Genomic DNA, 25,755 nt, shown 5'->3' with positions numbered 1-25,755 from the left:
CATATTACTCCATCACATGTATGCACCATAATTTATTTAACCATCAAAATAAATGAATGTGCCGCTGACCAAATAGTAGTGAATAAGACAGTCTTGCCCTCTTGGCGCTTATATTTTAGTGTGAGTACCCCTTCTAATACAGAGTACCTCAAAGGGCTATGAAAATTAAACAGTGAAGGATAACTATTATGCTGGATGATGGTTGTGAGGCAGATAATCTGCAGTGGAAGCCCTTTTGCACCGTGTCAGTATTAGACACAAAGCACATGTCTTTTCTGGAGGGAGGGTGAACTGGGGACTTCTCCCTCTACGATGGTGGTGCATTAAATCACAACCAGAGACAAAAGCCCCAGGATACACACGTTACCTTTCTCTTGCTCGCAGCAATGACGGTAGGAAGCCACCGGCTCTCCCTGGTGTCCATCAACAGAAAGATAACATCATGGCTTTCGATGAGCTGCTCCAATTGCTCCACATCCCTGCGGGCTTGCTCCAGGGTGACGCTGGAGAAGTTCACTGGATGTCCAGGCATGGGGATGCTCATGTTGAACCCTCTGGCATTCTAGGGAAACACCCAGATATATAGATGTCTGAAGCAGAAGTATAGTTGGTGTCTCAGAGCCCATGTCTCCCCACAGCTACAAGCATGTATGTATGGTCGCTTGCAACTAGAAATTTCTCCATGCCTAAGTATGCTGCTTTTTCCTTTTGCTATCTGTGCTGTCAAGCTTCATTACCTCTGTATCCTAGACCTTCTTGACCTGTCACCACAAGGTCCCTAAGTCTGGATAAAGCAGCAAACACAGAAATATGGATACTAGTTTCAAAGTGAGTGGCAGGGGCACTTCCCAAATGAGGCAAGAACCCTGGAGATAACTGTTTATCTTTTGCTCTTTCTTTAAATCTGAGGCCAAAAAACTTCATCAAAATACCCTCTGCCTGCACAAATCCCCTCTGCCCAGTAGAGCTGTCTCTTCCGACTCATTTCCAGCTTGCCCTCTCTCCATTTCCTTAGAGTATAACATCTCCAAATGGGATGTTATAACAAAAATCATTTTAGTTAATAAATTCACGTAAGATCAGAATAACTGCTAGTCTTGCCTTCGTCTTCTCAGGGTTATACACATTAAAAAAACACACACCTCAAACCCCAAAACTCTACTTGCTAACTTTCAGCCAGAAAAATATATAAATCTATTTATGACTGTGCAGATATTTGTTTGGAAAGTGAGGAGGTTAGGATGGGGGAGGGGGTTTGATGACAGCATGTGGTACTAAAGTGAAGCCTCCTGCTCTGTCCAAAAATAGAAGTTGCCTGGCGAACTGGGCTTTCTTCAAGGGTGGGGACTCAATATTTTTCACAGGGGCTTTAACATAGTTCTGTAATTTACCATTTGCCCCCTGCTGGCCCCAGAGTGTCTTGGCAGATTAACAATGAGACATATAGGTGCCAAAGAAGCTGGGGACATTAACTTCTCATAGAAAGAGTTCTAGAATCACAAACTGCGCCCTTAATCCCCTGCACAGAGCTGGCCACATCAGCTTTTTCATTCCTTTGCCAAAACCCCTTACCTACTAGAAAAATAGCTCAGGTGGCAGGGCAAGTAGGTCCTGTTACAAAGGAAAATCTATTTTGTATACTGTAGCTATTTTCCTCCTAATCTTAAACTTTAAATCTAATCTATGGAATTCAAGAAGGACAATAGTGACAATTTTTAAAAGAATTAAAAAAAAAAAGAAAGTTGCTAGCAAAGCAGGAAACGACGCCAGACAGAAAGAAAGGACTTCAGAAAGAATAAATGTTCAAAACAAGTCCATTTGAACAATGAAAATACCACAAAGACAATTCTTGGGACCTCATTCGTTCATCCATTAAGTATGGTACATCTATCAAGTACTATAATAAACAATAAGAAAAGCAACAACTACAGTAATAATCATGATGATGATGACGAAAACTTACTGTCTTATAATTGAAAAAATATATTAAATGGTGATAACTTGGTCCAAACATGTTTTTAGGTATTTTACTGTCACCAAGAATGAAGCATAATTCCTCAATACCAATTCTAACCTATTAAATAATACAGATCCTCATCCACATCCACTTTGCTAACCTAAGTAATTCTCTGTTTGCTAAAATTTCAGCCAATGAACCTCCTTATGATTGGCCCTAGCTCACCATTTAGGTTTATACACCTGAGGCTGGAATTCAGCAAGTTGCAACATAGTAGGTTTCCTCTTTGGCTGCACACTAGAATCACCCAGAGAGGTGTTTTGTTTTTTGAATTTTCTTCATTGATTAAGGTATTACATATGTGTTCTTATCCCCTTATTGCCCCCCACCCCCACACCCGCTCATGCCCTCACCCCCCTGGTGTCTGTCCATTGGTTATGCTTATATGCATGCATACAAGTCCTTTGGTTGATCTCTCCCCTTTACCCTCACCTTCCCCTACCTTCCCTCTGAGGTTTGACAGTCTGATCGATGCTTCTCTGTCTCTGGATCTGTTTTTGTTCATCAGTTTATGTTGTTCATTATATTCCACAAATGAGTGAGGTCATGTGATATTTATCTTTCTCTGACTGACTTATTTCACTTAGCATAATGTTCTCCAGATCCATCCATTCCTAATGCCAGGCTTTTCCCTCGACCATTTAAACTGGAATCTCTCAGTCACCAATATTTTCTAAAATTCCCCAGATGGTCAATTGTGTGGCTGGGGGACAAGATATAATTTACAGATAGGGTGAAATGCACAGATCTCAAGTGTACAGTTCAGTGAGTTTTGAAAAACTGCAGATTAACCACTGTAACACACCTGTAAAGATACAGAACATGCTCTTGAGCCCCTTCCAGTCAATCCCCACTACTTTCCAACCTCACTGGGATAACCACTGTTCTGATATTTTTTTAAAATGTATTTTTCAATTATAGTTAACATGCAATATTACATTAGGTTCAGGTATATAACTGCGATTAGATATTTATACATCTTATGAAGTGATCAACCTGATAAGTCCAGTAACCATGTGGCACCAACACAGTTGGTGTAATATTACTGACGATATTCCTTATGCTGTACTTTACACCCCGTGGCTATTATAACGGCCAATTTGTACTTCTTAATCCTTTCATTTCTTTGCCCATTCCCCTAGCCCCCTCCTCCCTGGCAACCATCAGTTCATTCTATTTATGTCTGTTTCTTCATTTATTTTGTTTTTTAGATTCCACATATAAGTAAAATCATATATTTGTCTTTCTCTGACTTATTTAGCATTATACCCTCTAGGTCCATCCATGTTGTCACAAATGGCAACATTTAATTCCTTTTATGGCTGAGTAATACTCCACTGTATATATGTACCACAAGTTCTTTAATCATTCATCTATCAATGGACACTTAAGTTTTTCCATATCCTGGCTATTGTAAATAATGCTGCAATGAACATAGGGGTGCATTAGTCTAACTTTTTAAACCCTAGATTGGTTTTGCCTAATCTAGAACCTCACATAAGTGGTATCCTATAGTATATCTTGTTTATGTTTGGTTTCTTTCACTCAGCATAATGCTTTTGAGGTTCATCCATATTGTTAAGTATCGATAGTACATTCCTTTTGTTGTGTGAATATACCTCAATTTGTTTATTCACTTTCTGGGTTATTTCTAAATTTTGGCTATTATGGATAAAACTATTATGGACATTTGTGTGTGAGTCTTTTAGTGTACAGGGGTGGGCAAAAGTAGGTTTACAGTGGTTCATATGGAAGACAATACAAATACATAATACAATAATTAATAAATAATATAACTCATAACTGTAAACCTACTTTTGCCCATCCCTGTGTATATGTTTTCATTCCTCTTAAATACCTAAAAGTGGAATTTTAGGGTCATTAGGTAGGTGTATGTTTAGTTCCATGAGAAACTGCCCGACTAATTTCCAAAGGCCTTGTTTTGCCAGCCAACTATGAGAGTTCTGGTTGCTCCACAGCCTGATAACACTTAGCACTGTTAATCTTCTTAATTGTAGCCATTTTAGTGGGCGTGTAGTGATATATCTTTGTGATTTTTATTCATATTTCCCTGATGACTATTAATGTTCAGCATTTGCATGTGTTCACTGCAAATGTATAAAGCTTCACTATGAAATTAGTGCCTGTCCAAGTCTTTTGCCCCTTAAAAAAACACACAACAGTATGTCTGTCTTCTTATTATTGAGTAGTAGGATTTGTTTATGTATTCTGGATAAAGATGTTTGCCAAATATACATACTATGAGTACTTTCTCAGTTTTGGCCAGCCTTTTCATTCTCTTAATGGTGTCTTCTGAGAAGTGAAGCTTTAGATTTAGACCAAGTCCAAGTTATACATTTTTTTCACTTATGGTCAGTATTCTGGGTCCCAAGAAATATTTGCCTATCACAAGATCACTAGTTGCTTGCTCCTAGAAGCTTTGCAGTTTTAGCTTTTATGTTTAATTCTATGGCCTTACTGGGGTGTCACCTAATGGTTTGGAGTATTCAATGAGGTCTCTTCCTTCTGGATAGATGGGAATTCAATGTCTCCCAGCCTTGTATTTCTGGCATCTCCATTCTCACAGCAGGAATGGTGGTGCTTTTTCCAAGCCTTACAGTGTCATGCCTAGAGCATGACTTGCTATTCAAGATGCTATCTAGACTAGCAGTCAGCAACCGGAGGTCTGAAAGGTTGGTGACCGCTGATCTAGACCTCCTTCTCTGAACAACTCCAGAAGTCTGATATTCTGCCCCACAAATTCCAGCCACCTTAGCTGCTCTGAATTCTGATCTCAGTTTCCTCAGCTCATCCAGACCAAGAATATCCTATGAACTCTGAAATGGGCCAGGAAATGCCTTTATGCAATAAGTTGGGACAAGCATTTATTCTTTCCCTTCTGTTTGGGATCACAGTCTTTCACTGCCTGTTGTCCGCAGTCTGAAAAGAGTCATTTTATATATTCCAGGTGCATAACTGTTTATGATAGGAGAGCTAGTCCATTATCAGTTACTCGTCAGGGTTGGAAGCAGATGTTCAGAGCTGGGTTTTAAAACCTTTAGTGTGGCTCCATAATTCTAAATTTTATTGCCTTGCCTTTAAAAAAATAGTAACCTCAAATAGTTCTTTGATTTATTAAAGGTCAGATTTTTTCCTATTCAATTAATTCAACACCCAAATTAGGCATGGTGTTTGTAGCAGAGCAGTTCTTTTTATGTCTTGTTCACTTAGGACTAGACTTTTGGCCATGACCTAGTGTAAGGAAGGAAATGAATAAATATTTGTTGAATGTAAAAACTACACTAAATCAAACATATAGAGAAAATGTTCTTTATGGGTAAGCCTGGCTAACCAATAAGTGAAATAGTTTCACAAGTATTTTTCATGAATGAATTATAGCAGTACTTTGATAGGTTGTATTTTTCATGAATGAATTATAGTAGTACTTTGATGGGTATTATCTATTACTAGAGGCCTGATGCACGAAATTTGTGCAAGGGTAGGCCCTTGCAGCTGCTGCAGCCTCACGGCCCCGCCCACCACCCCCCCCCCAACCCCCGCACTGGTCATTCTGGAAGGTCGGTCCACCATCTGGTCTAATTGCATATTAGCTCTTTATTACATAGGATTGCTGAATAGGCATGAAGGATAAAAGTATAAGAGACCTGAACTACTGGGCTTAAGAACTTAATAATCCAGTAGGGATGGAAAAGCGGAGAAAGAGCCTTGATCCTGGTGGGCTGATGTTTTCAAGGAAAGTTGAATTTGATCGCTAAGGGCCCAGGATGGTCTGGCTCTTGCTTTTGCCCAGCCTCTTGTCTGTCTTCCTTGACCTTTGTGCTTCAGCCACCCTGGCTTTCCTTCAGTTCCACAGAAGCACCATGCTGCTGACTACCACAAGTGTTTGCACAGATAGCTCTGCCACCATTGGTCTAGCTAACTCCACTCATCATACAAGACTTAGTTTCCTCAAGGAAGTATAGTCTTAGTTAAGGCCTTCCTCTTAAACATTCTCATGGCAACTGAGCTCCTGCTTTGGGTACTTATTACAATCATAATATTTTGTGAAATTAGTTGTTAATGCCTGTCTCCCCCACTAGATAATAAGCTCCAAATAAGGAAGAGAAAACTTTGGCTGTTTTGTTTCCTAATCCCAAGCACACAGCCTTAAATATTTTGATGAATAATTAAGTAACAGGATAAACAAATAAATAGGGGGGACTGAGCTGGCTCAAAGACAATGGCTAGGATTTGAGCAAGCCAATATTTCAGGCAACAAATAAGTGGCAGAGCCCAGATTCAAAGCCAGATCTGTTGGGACCCCAAGGGGAGTTCATAACACTCATCAGTGATTAGACTGGATTCTTCTTCTCAGCTATGTACTGCATCCCTGTAATAGAATTACACTTCCATGCCCTTTGCCATATGACTGCAGGACCTCCCACTAGGAAAGCAGAATGTACTGACTTACCCCACTGACTTTGAGTGTGGCCCTGTGAATTACTTTGGCGATGGAGATGGAGGACACGGCATATTGCTATTAGTGAGCTGAGACTTTAAGAGGTATAAGTATGGTAAGTTTTTACCATACTTCCATCTTCTTACCATAAGAAGAGCAGGATCAGATGCCTATTGCTCCTTGAGCCTAGATTTTGAAATAATGACATACAGAGAAGACTAGAATCTGATTTGAAGCTTGGAGTCCAGCCTAACCCAGCAGCTAAACACAGTCAACCTACACTCCTGTAAGCATGAAATAAATATTTATAATTGTAAGCTACTAAAATGTTGGGATGTATGATATGCAATATTATCACAGCAGCAACCTAACTCATAGATCTTCTTAATGACAGGATTGTAATTTATTCTTATTTCTTTTGGCATCCAGTAACCTACCTGGATACATAGTGGGTGCTCAATCAATACTGTTGAATTAAACCCAATAAATGACATTCCTCAGATATGCTGCTCAAGTGAACAAAGCTGTCAAAGTTACTTCTAAAGCAAAGACATCTAAAATGAATGAATAATGAGTAACTAAATAGAGAAACTTTGAGAAAGCGGGCTTACTTTTTTTTCCTTTTTTTTTTTTTTAAGCTAGGGCTGAGTCTCTTATGGCATTTTAAGTATAAACAGATGCTTCAGAGACACCTAATCTAACCTCTCTCAGGTAAATTGATTAAGCATGCAAGATACAGAATCTCTTTTGCAGAATGACGGAAAAACCCTGACAAGATTTTGAACCAAGTGAGCTGAATGACTTGTCTCCTATTCTCTGGTGTTTAAATGATCAAACTCAAAAATAAGAAGCAGCTAGAGTAAAAAGCTAAACATTTAGCTCAATTTTTCTTCTGCACAGACTTACATTCAATTTAATTTCATAACTGTGTTCTAAGTAACTATTTGTGTATTCTGATGAAGAAGGAAAAACAGTATCCTACATCTGCCACCATAACCCCTTTGGAACAAGGCAGGATATAAAAATATACATACTCCCAGAATTCCTCAACTTAAAGTCAGATAAGGCATTGTAACTCACAAAATATTTTTTCATATATTCTTCATTTCTTTATACAATGATATATTAGGTTTTGTTTTGTGATGAGGAAACAGAGGCTCAGCCACATGATGAGGGCCTGGTAGTAAGTGACAGATGTCTGAATGTCTTTCACCCATACCATGCCGCCTCATTCCTCAAGACTTAAACAGTGAAGATACAGGAGCAACCTGTGACATTCCCAAACAGCATCGACATACCACTCCGGGGAATATTCTCTGGAGCCGGTCTGCTGCAGCCAGGGCCTTGGGTTTGCCACCTGTGAGGCAATCTTCAAATTCATAGAGAGGCTGCCTCACAGGATTGGAGTAGGAGATCTTGGCATTGTCCACAAATGTGATGTGTCTGACGCCCCACCCCTGCATGGAAACAGGATATCATGGTGTGTTTCTGGTGAACATTTCACGGAGTATCTCTCTTGAAATACCTAAAATGGGTTTGCTTTCAAGCAGCTTAGGGACCTTAAAATATAGGGAACTTCAGAAATTAAATTGTGTAAATTCAGTATTTTATAAATAGAATATCAACTTCCTTTAAAAGATAAAATAATTATATAGCCAGTGACTGGTTTCCTGTGTAATGAGACTAAGAAATGTCAGAGTTGCTCCAACTAATAATTCATTACTTTTGACAGTGGCACCAGAAAAAGATTTAGAGGCGAGTCTTAAAAAAATTGTCTATGTTGCTATAATTAGCAATAATCCCCAATGTCGTTGCTTTCCTTTAAGGAATAATTTTGTAAGTATAAATAACAGCTCATCTTAAAACTTACTTAAAGCTTAAATTAACAACTGGGGGAAATGACTTACAAGTTATTTCCCACTAACACTGTAGAAGATTTTGTATTATTTCTCCAAGAGGCAAAAGCCTTACTAATCTGGAATATAGAGTATGATTCCAATATTCTTAGTTTTCATCTTATAAAGTCTTATAGAACCACACAACTTCAAAGTTGGATGGGATATCTAAAATTCTTAGTCTAATTACTGTTTTACATATATGGAAACTAAAGCCCAAAAAAGGTAAGTGACTCACCTAAAGTCATAGATGTAGTTAATGGTGGGGAAAAAATGAGATCCCTAGAGTTACAACCAAATGAAGATGCCTACTTTTTTGGGGGTGAGGTGGGGTGTGTGTATTTCAGTAGATCATAAATAAGCATAATGATTTATTTTAAGAGAAGCTCTGACAGGATTAGCCATAAACCTAAGATTCCGCTCTCTTTCCTTTCAATATCCTTCTATTAGGGACCTTGAAACTAAATTAGACTGACGATTCTAGGGGGAACAATCAATGTAGACTCAAGATTTGTTTTGGGGGTTGAGAAAGACAGGCTAGACTCCATCTTTCGAAAACCTTAGTTTAGATCAATTGTTTGTTTTGATGTCCGCAGTTAACTTTTTGGTCTACTAACCTAGCTAAATAATCTACCGTGGACAGAGAATTAAGGTGTGGGAAATCCAAGTCATTTGTGCTTAGTTTGGGGATATTTATTTCTAAAGTATTTTTGCATTCTTTAAAGCAACACTGAGTGGATAGCAAGGAAGGCAGTCTGGGGACATGCTGGGCAGGGGAAAGAAAGCCAGATAAATTACAAACATGCCACGGATTAGTCACATGCAGATGGACTTTCACACTTAACTTCTGGCTTCCCGGAATGCTACACAGTTTAAATGGCTAATCTGCAAAGATTAAAGAAAATTACAATACTCAATGCTGGTGAGGATGTGGCAGTGAAACACCTGTTTTACTGGTTGAGAACGTAAACTGGTGTAATTTTTCTGGAAAGTAATTTGGCAATGTTTCTGGAGTCTTTAAAATGCACACATCCTTTGACCTACTTCCAGCAATCTTTCCTAGGAAATAGTCTGAAAATGTAATCACAAAGATGTTCTTAGCAACATAATTTATGGCTATGTAAAAATTTATAAAAAATTTATACTTAAGTAAAATATTGGAATCAATGTTAATGTCTAACATTAAAGGAATGTCCCAGTAAATTATGTTTCCTCATACAAGAAGGCACTTTCTTGAGAAAGTGTTTACAATGTTAACTGACAAAAGCAAGGAACATTATTATATACCATATGTGGTTTTAAAATGTATATTAAACAAACACTAAAAGGAACAAAGTGAAAAAGTGATAGGAAAATGGATAACTTTCCTTTTTTATAACTTTTACGCAAAAGTGTTGTAAACCATAAAAAAAAAAGACTAACATAATGAGTCACAAAAATTAAAAAAAAACCTTATATGGCTAAATATACTTTAAATTAATATGTTGAGAAAAAGATTTGCATCATATAACAAAAAAAGGTTAATCCATAATAAAAAGAACTCCAAAACAATAAAAGAAACACAACCCAGAGGACATGAACAGAAGAAATAAATTTCACAAAAGAAATAAAATTTAAGACTCACCCTCACTGATTAAAGAAATGCAAATAAAAAGCTCTGTTCCTCACATGTTTTTGGAAGATAATTTAATTTGGGAAGAAAAAATATTATTATAGCAATTCTACTTCTAGAACTTTTTCCCAAAAGAAATAATACTATGAATATGTAAAGATATAAATGTAAAAATGTTCATACCATTATCATCTCTAAAAGAAAAATATGCTGACAGTGATTAAATAAACCGAGGACTCAGTCATACAATGAAATAGTACATACAGATAATATGGAATACATAAAAAGAGAGCCATAATTATTTTCATATTAAGTTAAAAATAAAAACCTGTTATAGACAGCATGCTATGATCCAATTTTCATAAAAATAAATAACAGCAATGATGACAAATGTCTCTCATTTGTATATGCCTATGAATACTTCAGGGGAAAATATACTGCATATTAATCTATAAAGTCTACTTAATTCTGGGAAATGTGGCTTGGGATGTAGATGGAGGGACTTTGTGTTTTTACCTTATAATAAAAGCATGTGTTCCATTTATATTTAAAAATAAACTGAGAGGGAGGGAGAAGGAAGAGAGAGAGAGGAAAGGGCATCTGGGAGGTGGAAGGCAATCAGATATAGTAAAATGGGAAAAGAAGCTTCAAAGGTACCATTTGGCCCCCACAAACTTACCATCAGTGTCCTAGCTACATTACAGCCCAAGGTGCCAGCTCCAAGCAGCAGACATTTGACAGACACAACTTTGTCTAAGTCCAAAGTAGGCACTAATCTCCAACACATCAATTTGAGATTTAGATCCACTGATGACTCAGCTAACCTAGAAAATGAGAGAATTATTTAATTATTCAGTGAGTCACTCATTTATACCCCAATTTTGGCCTTTTTGAATAGAAGTAACTATATGAGAAAAGAAGAAACAAATACTTAGGAAATTAGAATCAAAGGAAAACTAAGATGAAGCTTGAGGGTAAATGGGTAGGAGAAAGGTTACTGTGCAGAATCGTAACACTGTAGTTCTCTGCAATTGTTAGAAATAGGCCACATATTTGATACTAAGCTCCTGACTGTGAAGATGAAAACAGAAGCATGACTGGTACTAGAAGTCATTGTGTCTATAAATAAAAACAAAAACACACCAGCTACTAGCTGCTTAAGAAGAAAGTTTTTCCTAAAACTGAAAACAGAGACTTTTTTCCACGCCCTCAATAAAGGGTGCACTTACACTCTCCCTTAAATACAATATTGGTTTCCATGAAATATTTCTTATAATGTCCTTCAATGTAGGCTACTAGAACAAAATTAAAGGGCCATGAATAAAGAACTACAACATGTTGCAGATATAGAGGTCTTAGAGTCTGTGCTTGAAGCAAGAATAACATTTAGAATGTCTACATGAACAGATGAACTGTGTGCCCTTCAGATATCCATCATTAATATTAATTCCCACAACCAAACTTAAATTATGAGTTAGGCAGCAAAGAATGCAATAACACCCATTGTTCATGTGAATGGCACCCCTGGACTGAATTGTGCAGTGCCATTGACCTCATAGAACCTAGTGTACAAAAGATCCATTGAAGAAACTATCTTCTAAAATATACCTTTTAGGGTCCATGCACTCACTGAGGTTCACCATCCTTGGTCCCATGCCTCCTTTCTGGTTCTTTTCCCATCCAACTGCTTTGGGACAATCTTAAAGCAAATAAAACAATAAGTTTAATGAAGGAGAGAAGGATAAAAACAAGTCAGTCAAGCAGCAAGATGGCCCATATGCTGATAAACTTTTGGTACACTCTTCTCAAAAAGGTTCTTGGGCCTGAATTTGCATCTACTTGCTTCAGTTGCCTCCCCATCTTCCATGGCTACTAGGAATCTTGTTTAGAGGCCAGTAGACCTGTAGAGGAGCTTCTGAAATAGCCCACAACTCTGGCCCAAGTTGCTTTGATTTCTGCAGTTGCTCAAATAAAAACAATCATATTTGGCACTGGTATAATAACCCTGTTGAAGGTTCTCTATCTATTCCAAGGAAACAGACTACTGTGATGGCAGCCCAGCTTCTGATGAAGTTCCCACTGGGATGTGAACAGTACATCCCTTCTGTTCCTCATTTTTGTGTTCCTCCGCTCAGCCACTCAACTCCATCATTGTGTACCTACCTGTGGGCAGATCATAGTCCAAGAGGACTGTCCCTCTGTTAAACTGCCCTTTCCTTTAAGCTCATCCTTATCCATTTAGACTTTCCCCTTCCCTATCTCTTTTAACCTCTGCTATGGGTGCCTATGTAACTCCAATTCTGGCAGTTCAGAAGATAAGGATACTGTGGCTTATAGACATGGAAAATTCCTCTGGACCCATTTCTGTGTTCCCTACCCACTCCTTACCACCACCCAGACCTGGAGATTCAAGTTGCATGTGAGGGAGATAAAAGCTTTGAGGAGCCTACAGTACAGGAACATTGAATTTAATTTGGCTTTGTGTTTCCCAAATTTACCTGGCTCTTAGTATCTCCTTCCATCACTGGTAACACATTTAGGGAAAAGCAGCTCTATTCTACTGTTGCAAAATCCTCTTAAAAACCTCACTTGCTTTGTAGATACTCCTGCTGCCTCCTCACCTTAATGGAAACCTGACTTTCTTGGTGAAAACTTGCTAATGGGGTCCAGCCACTCTCTTACACTCGCCACATCTCTAAATCTCACTGAATCCCTGAAATTCACAATAAAGCCTCAATTCCTTCGCAGGGAATTCACCCAGCTACAACCCACTCTCACGGCATCCCCTCCGATGTCTGCCTTACATAAGTCTCTGAAGAAACAGAAACTCCTTGACTTAATGTACAAAACTATTGGGAGAAATTTTGTTTGTTTCTAATGATACACTGGTGTTCTTTGGTCACTCTCCTTCTTTTAGATTTCTATTGACACCTCTATTTTTCTTTCCTTGGAAACTTTTTAGCTTTTGACCTTTCATTTAAAAAAAAAAATAGTATTGCACTCTGACCGGTTTGGCTCAGTGGATAGAGAGTTGGCCTGCGGAATGAAGGGTCCCAGGTTCAATTCCGGTGAAGGGCACATGCCCAGATTGCAGGCTCGATCCCCAGTAGTGGGTGTGCAGGAGGCAACCAATCAATGGTTCTCATCATTGATGTTTCTCTCTCTCCTTTTCCCTTCCTCACTGAAATCAATAAAAATAAAATAAAATAATATTGCTTAATATAATTATGGGACCTAGAAGGTGTTGATTTCATTTACATAATCTTTTCTTTGTGAAAAGATGAGATAGGATGACCAATGGAAAACCTTGGAACCAATCATTCTGGAAAGCTACTTGAGCCTCAATTTGGCTGAGGGGCATCATTCACAGAAAGAAGTCCAAAAACAAATGTCCCTTCTTATTCTAATTCAGGCCTCTGGTGTGGTCCTGTTTTCAGAGTCATGAAAAATTAAAAATGATATAATAAATTTGAGTTCTTAAAAGAGGTTAAAACTTCAAAATTCTTTTTCTGGGAAAAAGAATTCAGACTTGTTACTAAATCATATTTCCTTACTATTCTTACATTAATAAAAAATGCTTCCCTAATACACAGCATCAGAAACCTGGCAAGTACAGTCTAGTACTGTAGTTCATAACTCCAGCTAAGCTTTCTCATAAAATAAAATCATGGGACAAAAACAAAATATCATTTCAAATTAAAACATCTCAGTACTCAAAATGCTATAGCTATTTCTAAGAAAATTAGATGTACTTTAAACTTGTTGACAATGAAAAAATTCTATACAGGGTGTCCACCCAAAATGTATACACACTTTAACAGATGACAGCTCAATTTTGAAAATGAAATGTATTTTAATAAACATCCTGTATAATAAAAGCATAATATGCTAAGTGGCCGACCATTCGTTCGATCGTTCCACCAGTCACTATGACACACACTGACTACCAGGGGGCAGACACTCTGACCAATAGGTTAGCTTGCTGCTGGGTTCCGGCTGATCAGGACTGGGCAAGACGGTCGGACACGCCCTGGAGCCCACCTGTGATCCCTCCCCGGCAGGCCAACCTCCCACAGTCCCTCCCTGGCCAGCCAGCCTGGATCAGGACTGGGCTAGATGGGCTCTTCCACGTCCCTCCCTGGCTCCAATCAGCCCCAGTCAAGACTGGGTGAGACAGGCTGGACCCACCCTGGAGCCCTCCTATGGCCCCTCCCTGGCTGGCCAACCTTCCACAGTCCCTCCCTGGCCGGCCGGCCCCCATGGCCCCAATCAGGACTAGGCAAGATGGCCCTGATTGACCCCGATGGCCAGCCATGCTGAGGGACCCTACTGGTGCACGAATTCGTGCACCAGGCCTCTAGTTACCTTTCTAACTATTCAAAGTGCCTGTATACATTTTTGGGATACTGTATATATGGCAATATTTAATCTATCATACCTGCTTCCATATAAACTACATCTATAAGTCATATCCAAAATTATCGAGAAAAGATTTTTAGGGGAAACTTAGGACCTGTTTTCTCAGTTAGTCAACTAGGAGGAACATCAGGACAGGAATTAAAATGGGGGCTCTCCCACCCTCAGCAGCATCTGCTGCCTCCTTCAGCCAGTTGCCAGGATATTCTTTATATTAGCAATGGAGGGTGGGTTTGGCTCCACTATGAAGAGTGTAAGAAAATATAGGATATTTAAAATTATACTTATTATACCACTGCAACTATGGGCTGTCTTAGAAATACTAAAAAATCCTGCTATTCTAATACCTTCAGTTCATACTATGATACAGAATAATTATTTAGAAAGATTTTTTTAATCCTTGCCCAAGGATATGTTGTTGTTTTTTAATTTTACTGATTTTAGAGTGGGAGGGAGAAAGAAACATAGATGTGAAAGAGAAACATCCACTGGTTGCCTCCCAATGCAACTCAACCGGGCATCAAACCTGCAAACCTAAGATGTGCCCTGACCAGGGATCGATCCTGAAACCCTTTGGTGTATGGGATGATTCTTCAAACAACTGAATCACCTGGCCAGGGTGAAAGATAAAGTTTAATTTACAGCTAAAAGGGGAACTATTAATTTACATGAAAAAAATAAAGAAAAATTGCCTTTCCATCCACACTCAAAAAAGATGTATTGAGACATTACTGGATTATAGAAAGCCTCTTTTTCAAATGTAAATGCAGTATTTCCTGGGTTTGTCAGTTCCATCAAGCATCAGTGATATTGGGAACAGGGAATAAGAGTAATTCAGTGACTTTAACTTAAAAATAGAAAGAAAAGTGCTTCCCACAAGGGTGATTGGCAGGATTTAGGGAGGGAAGTATGGAAGGCGATGGTGGCCTGCCAGGTGTAGACCAGGCCCACATTACTTCTTAGTTAACCTCATTTCCCTAGAACTATCCTCAAGTTGTGGCTTTAATATAACAAAAGTACAGTATGTAAGTTAGCATCACATGGAAGCTATTTTAGAATGTGCCAGAAGAGGGTGCTAAACCAAATGCAACTATCTAAAAATAGCAGGGAAGCAATGGATTTCTTATGGCTCAAAGTAACAAGTAAGCCACTTCCCCAATTGTCTGACCAAGCACTTTGAGATCAATCTCTCTAAGAAGTCTCTCTAAGACATTTATCAGTGCTACAGCAAAGAATTACTGATAAAATGTCATCAGAGTCAATCCTGGATCCTTCTGAATTCTGCATTCTAGAAATGCCAGCTCAGAAGAAATTTTAACATCCTCCCCTCCCTACCCCACCACTAAAAACTTTAAGGCACATGACTTGTGGATTAAAGAAAGCAATGTGTCTTGAAGCTATGTGGGACACTGTGAGGAGCGAATTGACAATGTATGTGAAACTACTCTGAAAAGCATGTAAGACACAAAAATCTGAGGGATCCTTTTGGAGAGTGCTAGGCTTAGTGTGACAGGAAATTAACATAAATCAGCATTTATAAAGCACCTATAACATGCCAGACCTTGTGTTCTGTCTTTTAAACAGGACAGATTCCTCATAAGGAATATTCCATGTGGTGGTTACTAGTAAGTATCAAACTTCAATATGTGTTCTGTGACATGAATATAAACACAAGTGTCACACATACACACACATCTATATAAAAGATCTGTGAGCCTGTTTCCTTATTTATGAAAGGAGGAGAATAGCTGATATCTATCACACAGAACCAAATGAAAAATATTTAATGTGGAAAGAGACATGGCACTTTTGCTCACCCATTTAGTACATGGAGAGTAGAATCATACACAACTTCAAGTTTGTAACAAATAAGTATGTGAGTGCATTAATATTTCATTTTTCCTTTCAGAAGGGTCAGAAATAAAGATTTGTCTTAAGCAAAAATAAAAAAAAAAAAAACTAGGGGGGAAAACACCCTTAAGATTGAAAAATCCTGCCTGGAGAAAATTTCCTGGGGACAATCTTTGCCTTTGTGCCTGTCAGACTAGCAGAGCTCTCTGTTCAAGGGAGGTGATCACATTGACAAAGAGGTGGAAATTGTACTCTTCTCTCCCTTCTGTTGCTATTGTAAAAGGATGAAAGGAAAGTTAAGCCTGATTAGGTTTATGACAAATAATAATTATATGCATTCTCAGAGACCAGCCAATTACCTGGGCTAAAAGCCATTTCTGGAAGCTTCACTTCGAAGATGATGCTGTGGGTGATGTCTCTGACCCCCTGCAAGGTGCGGTCCCGGAAGCAGAGGACTTCAACAGACTGGAAACTACTACTCCTGATGTCAGGCCCCGGTTGGTTTTTGTTTTTATTTTTTTTTAAGGAGGGAAAAGAAAGAGCTCACATTAGAACTTCAGCAAACCCAGGTGGAAAGAATGCAATTCATTGTAATTATTCTTCTCTGACACCCTCAAGGGATGGCCTTAACCTTTGAGAGATTCTGAATACATCCTTGTATGCTTCCTTTGTCTTGGTGCTTAGAGGCTGAAGGCAGAATAGGCTTCTATTTCTTTCTAGGTGAATTTCATATAACAATCTTAAATAATTCTGACAAATAAATCTTAAATGTAGGAGAAAAAAGCTTACAAGACATTGAAAAGAATGGCTAGGGCATTCATGGGTTCTTCTGGTCGCCCTTCTCTCCATCTGCACTTAAATTCTATGAAGCCACACTTCAGTAGTTAGGAAACCCATGTGCACTAGATAGACTGACCACCTGGATAAGCACTAGTAAGTATAACCATTCTCCCACTGGGGACAATCTATAACTTAGCTACCTTCATTTTTTTAAAGTAAACATTTTGACTTAAGTAAAGTAGCCACAAACTCAAGTACACAACTTTTAGCACCATGCTCTAACCAACCCCAAGTACACAACTTTTAAATATAAAGGAGCCTATCTCATAGCTTCTCCCAGTTATTAACCACCCCTTCAAAAGTAACTACTACTCTAACTTCCAAGTATATATTCTTTTATATTGAGCTTATTTCACTCAACATGTTTTTAAAACTCATCTACATTGATACATGTATCGGCAGTTCACTAAAATTTGTAACATAGCATTCCATTGCAATGAATACACCACAATTTATTCCACTCCATTTCATTACTGAATGACATACGGGTTATTCCCCGTTTGGGGTTATTAAGAATAATGCTGCGACAGCCCGGCCTATGTGGCTTAGTGGCTGAGGATCAATCTATGAACCAAGAGGCCACCAGTTGATTCCCAGTCAGGGCACATGCCTGGGTTGTGGGCTCCATCCCCAGTAGGGGGTGTGCAAGAGGCAGCCAATCAATGATGTTTCTCTCTCATTGATGTTTCTATCTCTCTATTCCTCTCCCTTCCTCTCTCCCTAAAAATCAATGGGAAAAAATATTTAAAAAATATATATTCTATATTTTTAAAATTTGTTTTTTAAAAAAATCCTTGTCCAAGGATATGTTTTATTTTTAGTTGATTTTTAGAGAGAGAGGAAGGGAGAAAGAAAAAAACAATGTGAGAGAGAAACATTGACTGGTCGCCTCTCATATGTGCCCTGATCAGGAATCAAACTCATAACCTTTTGGTATATGAGAAGATGCTCCAACAAAGTGAGCCTCCCAGCCATAAACATTCTTGATACGTGTTTTGCTTGTATCTGAGTGAGCATTTATGTATGATATATACTTGAGAGTACAGTTGCTGAGCTATGGACATTTTTAACTGTGATAGATACTGCCAGTTTTCCAGCAGTGTCTGAGAGTTCCAATTGCTCCACATCTTCAACAAGACTTGGTATTGTGATTTATTAGTGACTAGAGGCCCAGTTCACAAAATTCGTGCATGGGGGGGAGGGGGGAGAAGGAGGAGGGGGTCCCTCAGCTCAGCCTGCACCCTCTCTAATCCGGGACTCCTTGGGGATGTCTGACTGCCAGTTTAGGGCTGATCCCGGGGATCAGACCTAAACTGGCAGTCAGACATCCCTCTCACAATCCTGGACCGCTGACTCCTAATTGCTCACCTGCCTGCCTACCTGGTTGCCCCTAACTGCCCCCCTCTGCTGGCCTGATCACCCCTCACTGCCTCTGCGTGCCAGCCTGATCACCCCTAACTGCCCCCCACTGCTGGCGAGGTCACCTCCAACTGCACCCTCCCTGCCAGCCTGGTCGCTCCTAACTGCCCCCCCTGCCAGCCTGGTCACCCCTTACTGCCCCCCCTGCTGGCCTGGTCGCCCTCAACTGCCCCCCTCTGCCAGCCTAATCGCCCCCAACTGCCCCCTCCACCGGCCTGGTTGCCCCTCACGGCCCCCCCACCAGCCTGGTCGCCCCACACAGCCTGCTGTTCAGTCGTTCGGCCGTCCCTCACTACACCCCTGCTGGCCTAGTCACAGGCAGCCATCTTGTGAGGGAGTGGGGGTTAATTTCCATATTACCTCTTTATTATATAGGATTAGTGTTTCATTTTATTTCCTTGATGATCAATGATGTTGAGCATATTTTCAAATGTATACTGGCCTTTTAAGTACCCTCCTTTTAAATTATTTTAGGGTAGGAAAAAGAAGGCTGGAAGCAAAAGGATAATCCTATCTGAAAGCTGAAGAGAGGACTGAAGAATTTCAGTGTCAGGACCTTTGGCTACTTGCCCTGCCATATTCTGAAACATCTTTAATATACAGTATGGTCATAGTCTGCAGTCCATAACAGGCCTGCTTAGGGGCTCACCACTGATGGAAATTGGAACATGGCTGATTTATTGACTCCCACCTGGTTTGTGTGCCAGAAGTGGAAAAAAAAAATGCAGACATAGGCAGACACATTGTCAAAAACATATAGACAGACAGACAGACAAGACAGTCACATGTAAATACTGTACCATTTGTGGGCTGCTAGGAACAAAAAATTCCTCAAAGGCCATCCAGGGTATTGGGCTAAGTTACAGGGATCATATACACCAACTGTTATCTGTGAACATAAAAGACTTTCTGAATGAGTCAAGTATTATACAGATTCACAATACAGACATTGCTAATACTTACTCTTCATTTTTTATGCTGTTCTGTAAAAGCATTAATAATTAGACACTTGGTGAAGGGCTATAGGGAAGAGAAGAAAGTAAAATGATATAGGTATAGAGGACAGAACTTCTTGATGACAGAGCTATCAAATTCTTCTCTGTACTCCTGTACCTTGTACTGGGTCTGGCAGAGAGTAGGAACTAGATACGTTTAAAAGGAAGAAAGACTGAAAGGAAGACAGGGAGGGAGGGAGTACTGTCAACTGTCAGGGCTCACATAGAAAAAAACCTCTCCTAAAGAGACAATCTGTGAAAATTGCTAATTTTTATATAACGAGAACATCACAGGGCCACTATCATTGTCATTGTAAATCTATAGTCAGATCAAATTAAAAAGTCAGATGCCCTTGATTACTATTCCTACTCCTACAACTCTGACCTCTGCTAGAAAACTTGACTCACCTTCAAATACCATTTCTTCAGTGATGATTCCCTGTGCCTAAAGTGGTCACCCTGTTCTCTCTGCTTCCACAGCATTTTGAACATTACACATAACATTTTCACTTTTTCTGTCTCCTTTCTCTCAAAAGACAATAAATGCTGAGCACCTAGCTCTTGATTTCTAAATACCATTCTCCAATAAAAGGAATCAGGGCTCCTTGGACACGGGGCTAATTCTAGGGTGGAGGCAGGAAAAACACAAGAGGAACCTGGAGCATCTTGTATATTAGAAAGGAAGGAAGTGCTAAATAAACAAAAGGATGGGATGCCAAGGGGACACCAAAGCCTGGGAGGGGCAGTTGTGGGATGAAGGGGATCAATGGGGGGAAAAAACAAAGAGAACAGCTGTAATACTTTAAACAATAAAGATAAATTTTTAAAAGTGGTGGGTTTTTTTACCCTGATAAAAAGAACAAAGAACTCTCAACGGCCAAGGTTGGATCAATATGGGAAACAAAATAACGTCATATGAGATTATAACCCATAATACAAAATAAATATCTATGAGACCATTCTGATATAAATAAATGATGGATAAGTAAATACGTAAAGATAAAGGAACAAGTCTTCCTCTTAGATTTCCAAACAGTAGATGTAGATACATGCCCCCTCCAGAAGCTGAGCTTAATCCTTCTCCTCAGTGAGAGCAGTTGGAGTTAGTGAATCACATCCAAAGAAAAAATAGTAACCTTGCAGTGGAGAAACCTGGAAAATACTACTTAACCAAGTGATCAAGATTAACACCACCAGGGATGCTATGTGGATATCAGGTACCCCTTGACATGATGTGATAAAATGGGTGTTTCACCTCAGTGGTATTCTTTCCAAAAACCCGTAACCCCAGTCTAATAATAAAAAAGACAACATTAGCCCGGCCAGTGTGACTCAGTGGTTGAACATTGATCTATGAAGCAGGAGGTCAGGGTTAGAATCCTGGTCAGGGCACATGCCTAGGTTATGGCTGATCCTCAGTAGGGGTGTGCAGGAGGCAGCCAATCAATGATTCTCTCTCATCATTGATGTTTCTTATTTCTCTCCCCTTCTCCCTTCCTCTCTGAAATCATATATCCTATCTAATAAAAGAGAAACATGGTAATTAGTGTACATCTGCTACCCTTCCCATTGGCTAATCAGCGAGATATGCAAATTAACTGCCAGCCAAGATGGCGGCTGGCAGACAGGCAGCTTGAAGCGAACATGAGGCTTGCTTGCTTCAGTGACGGAGGAAACCAACGTTCCCCGCCTGCCTTGCTGGCCTCTGAGCTTGCAGTGTGAAACATTGTTACAAATATAGAAGCTAAACAAAACCCCAGAAACCTGCTTTCAGCCTGCAGGGATCTCAGAGCTGGAGTTGATACAGTGTTTCGATTATAGAACCCAAACAAACCAGATACCTGCTTTCAGCAGCAGAGGCCTCAGAACTGGAGCCAGAACTAAAGCTGGCCCAGAATAAAAAGAAAAGAAAAAGAAAAAGGAGCTGTTGGGAGCTTCAGTCACCCGCCAGCCTGAAAACAGCCCTCAGCCCCTCACCCAGACTGGCCAGGCACCCCAGTGAGGACCCTCATCCTGAAGGGTGTGTGACCAGCTGCAAACAGCCATCATCCCCTCACCCAGGCTGGCCAGGCACCCCAGTGGGGACCCCCACCCTGATCCAGGACACCCTTCAGGGCAAACCAGCTGGCCCCCACCCGTGCACCAGGCCTCTATCCTATATAGTAAAAGAAGGGTAATATGCCTCCCAGCACCGGGATCAGCGGAGCTGAGAGGCCTCCCGGCACCGGGATCAGTGTGACAGGGGGCAGCGCCCAAACCCCCTGATCGCCCTGCGGCTCTGTGTGTGACAGGGGGCGGGGAAACAACCTCCCTATCCGCCCTGCTCTGTTTGTGACAGGGGAAGGCGCCCCAACCCCCTGATCTGCCCTGCTCTGTGCATGACAGGGGGGAGCTCCCCAACCCCCTGATCGGCCCTGCTCTATGTGTGACAGGGTACAGAGCCCCAATCCCCCTGATGGGCCCTGCTCTGTGCATGACAGGGGGCAGCGCCCCAACGCCCCTGATGGGCCCTGCTCTGTGCGTGATGGGGTGGCGCCGCAACCTCCCCATCGACCCTGCCTTGAGTGTGACAGGGGGCGGTGCCTCAACCCCCCAATTGGCCCTACCCTGAGCGTGACTGAGGGTGGCATCGCAACCTCCCGATCCGCCCTGCTCTGTACATGACAGGGTGCGGCGCCCCAACTCCCCAATCGGCCCTGCTCTGAGCCCGACCAGGGGCTGCACCTAGGGATTGGGCCTGCCCTCTGCCACCGGGGAGCAGGCCTAAGACAGCAGGTCGTTATCTCCCGAGGGGTCCCAGACTGCGAGAGGGCACAGGCCGGGCTGAGGGATCCCCCCCCGAGTGCACAAATTTTTGTGCACCAGGCCTCTAGTATATATATATTGGATAAAAAGGAAAGTCTGAGAAACTGTTAAAGACCAAAGAGGAGGCCTGACAACAAAATGCAATGTAGTCTCCTGGACTGGATGCTGGAACACAAGGAGGATGTTATTGGAAAACTGGTGAAATCTGAGTAGGTCTTGAGTTTAGTTAACAGTAATGTATTAATGTTGGTTCCTCAGGTTTGATAAATGTACCATGGTTATTTAAGATGGTAACATTAGAAAAAACAAAAAAACAGGGTGAAGGAATATGGGAACTCTTTGCACTATCTTTGCAACTTTTCTATAAATCTAAAATTATTCCAAAATAAAAAGTTTTTTTTTTTTAAAAAAAGACAGCCCGGGCGGGTGTTTGGGTATTGTCCTGTGCACTGAAGGAATACCAGTTCTACTCTCAGTTGGGGCACATGCCCACGTTGTGGAATCAATCCTCGGTAGGAGGTGTGCGGGAGACAGCCAAACAATCCTGTTTCACTCTCACATCGATGTCCCCCCCACACCCTCTCTCCCCCCCGTCCCTTCCCCTTCCTCTCTCTCTAAACATCTTTAAAACACACACACACACACACACACACACACACACACACACACGCACAGACAATGAGTATCTAGAGAAGAGTATCTTATTCATCTTTCCATGATCAGTTCATAGATACATTGCAGATACTTAGTGAACGCTTATTGAATGATGAAAACAGATGGACAGATAAATGGATGGATGCCTAAATGATGGATGGATGATAAGTGGAAGGATGAAAGGAAGGAGGAAGGAAAGATAGCTGGCAGAGAACCGTAAGTTAACACACAGGTGCCCTTTATAGGTATACCCGTGGGTTAAATAGAAACATGGCAGATAAACTTTTGATTACTCTAGATCCAGTTATTTCTGTAAGAATGGGATCAGCCCAAACACTTCCACTTATTTACCACAGTGCTGAGTACAGTGTCAGCCACAAAGAAGGAGCTTAACCAATATTCACATGAAAAAAAGCAGAAAGACAGAAAGTAAGAGAAGGAAGGAAGAGAGGGAAGGGGGAGGGAAGGAAGGAGAGAGAGGAAGGAAAGAAGGAAGGCCACAACGCCACCATCCAGAGAGAAACACCACGTTGGTGTATAACTTCCATTTATTCTTTACATAAATACATTTTAATTATTACAATTTTTAAACAAAAATGGAATCATGCTAAAAATACTGTTTTGTATCTATTATTCTACTATGAACACTCTTCCATACTAATGTCATTCTACAACCACTGTCAGTAGTGGCTGAATGGCATTCCACTGTATTGATGTACCACAACTTTTTTCTATTTTCTATTAAATAACAATTAAATAGTCTCCATATGAGCTCAATGAATCTCTGGAGATGTCTTACTATTGTCTTATCAGATAATTACTGCGTTATTTCAAAGGTATTCTTAAAAATACTGGCTGCCTTCTCCACTATAAATTTTCTTATTCCCAAGACTGAAGTGTTTTGTCTAGTAGATTTTCATGTATTAAATGCAAACAGATGCATATTTAATTCAATATAAAGAGATTCGTAGGTATGGCCATCCTTTCAGGAAATACAGAATACCTTTATTTGAGATTTTTTTTTCCATGGGAAGATATAGCATTAGTATCTAGAAAACTTTTAAAAATAGAACTTGCAAAGACTATTCTGAGGATGGCCCCTATGTCAATGAGTGACCTAGGGAAAATTAGTCAGCTCCTCCAGGCCTCAGTGTTGTTTATCTGAACCACTCAGGCATTTTATACAGGCAGACTAGAGGCCCAGTGCATGAAATTCTTGCACTGGTGATGGTGGCGGGGGGGGGTGGGTCCCTCAGCTTGGCCTGTGCCCTCTCGCAGTTCGGGAGCCCACAGGGAGCAGGCCTAAGCCGTCAGTCAGGCATCCTTAGCACTGCCTTGGAGGCAGGAGAGGCTCCCGCCACTGCTTCTGCGCCAGCTGTGAGCCCAGCTTCTGGCTGAGAGGTGCTCCCACTGTGAGAGTGCACTAACCACCAGGGGGCAGCTCCTGCGTTGAACGTCTGTCCCCTGGTGGACAGTGCACATCATAGCAAGCAGTTGAGTGGCCTTAGCATATCATTAGCATATTATGCTTTGATTGGTTGAATGGCCAACAGGACAACTGAACACTTAGCATATTAGGCTTTATTATATAGGACTACAGGCCTGTTGCATGAAATTCGTGCATGGGAGGGGGGTCCCTCAGCGCAGCCTGCACCCTCTCCAATCCGGGACCCCTCAGGGGATGTCCAGGCCTGATCCCAGGGATCAGGCCTAAACCGGCAGTCAGACATCCCTCTCGTAATCCTGGACCGCTGGCTCCTAACCGCTTGCCTGCCTGCTGGCCTGACTGCCCCTAACCTCTGCCTGCCGGCCTGATCGCCCCCTAACTGCTCCCCTGCCAGCCGATCGCCCCCTAACTGCTCTCCCCTGCTGGCTTGATCGCTCCTCTAAGTGCTCTCCCCTGCCAGGCTGATCGCTCTCTAACTACTCTCCCCTGCTGGCCTGATCGCCCCTAACCGCCTCTGCCTCGGCCACTGTGGCTTTGTCCAGAAGGACATCCGGAAGATGTCCAGTCTAATTAGCATATTATCCTTTTATTAGTATAGATGACTAGTCTCATCACTAAAGATTTGTAATCACTAATAATGTTGTTAGCAGAAATGCCCATGTTCAGACTTTTCATGTTCAGTACCATCTCATTTAATCCTCACTACAACTCTATGAAGCAGGTACTATTATTTTCCCCATGATTCAGTTGTGACAGAGAGTATGTGCTGGATAAACTACAAAAGTAATCATCACTTAAACTTCAATTAAAAAAAAAAAAATCAAGGGCATTTACAACTCTGTTACCCAGCAAGAAAAGGGGAGAGAAGAAAGAAATTAGCTTTCTATTTCTCTAACATTTGAAATGGGTTAGAAAAGAAATGGCCTAATGCAATTAAAAAACACACACACACATTAGCTAGAGCAGTATGTGTTCTAATCCTGCAGCTCATTGATTTTAAGATCTTGGGGAAATTCTTTCCTCGCCTCTGAAATAAAGGAGTTGAATCATTTTATCTAAAGGGATTCCTTTGAGCTCCAGAATTATAGAACTTCAAAGAACATTAAAGAGAAAAAAAATCCTACATAGGTTACAAAACAAGACAGATAATATTATTAAGGTTCAATTTTATAGGGTGTCTAAAGACTATTCAATTTTTTTAGGAAGAACCTACACAGCATCAATTCAGAAAATGCCATTCATATAGAGATTTTGTGTTTCAATTTTCAAATGTGACTCCATAAAACTGGGCTCTTATCAAATGTCCTGAGTTACTCTCTTTTAACTTTGGACAATTTATTTGACC

At 40.7% G+C, this 25,755-nt stretch overlaps 1 protein-coding gene across 9 annotated transcripts in view; it reads right to left on the bottom strand.

The window, feature by feature from the left end:
- Nucleotides 1-25,755, bottom strand: part of ATG7 (autophagy related 7) — a 252,756-nt gene that overhangs the window by 175,526 nt on the left and 51,475 nt on the right. For all 9 annotated transcript variants that reach the window (XR_004971512.1, XR_004971513.1, XR_004971514.1 and 6 more), the window contains exons 8-13: nucleotides 19,310-19,398; nucleotides 16,610-16,731; nucleotides 11,592-11,682; nucleotides 10,663-10,807; nucleotides 7,775-7,933; nucleotides 368-562 (exon numbers count right to left, since the gene is read on the bottom strand). Coding sequence is in view for 6 of the 9 variants with exons in the window: in XM_036332191.1 (XP_036188084.1) it covers nucleotides 368-562; nucleotides 7,775-7,933; nucleotides 10,663-10,807; nucleotides 11,592-11,682; nucleotides 16,610-16,731; nucleotides 19,310-19,398 (801 nt within the window). In the remaining 3 variants the exon portion in view is untranslated. The remainder of the gene's footprint in view (nucleotides 1-367; nucleotides 563-7,774; nucleotides 7,934-10,662; nucleotides 10,808-11,591; nucleotides 11,683-16,609; nucleotides 16,732-19,309; nucleotides 19,399-25,755) is intronic.

Source organism: Myotis myotis, unplaced genomic scaffold, assembly GCF_014108235.1.
Source record: "Myotis myotis isolate mMyoMyo1 unplaced genomic scaffold, mMyoMyo1.p scaffold_m19_p_13, whole genome shotgun sequence".
Lineage (NCBI taxonomy): Eukaryota > Metazoa > Chordata > Mammalia > Chiroptera > Vespertilionidae > Myotis > Myotis myotis.
The sequence above is the reverse complement of the archived record's forward strand: the minus strand, read 5'-3'. Positions and strand labels throughout refer to the sequence as shown.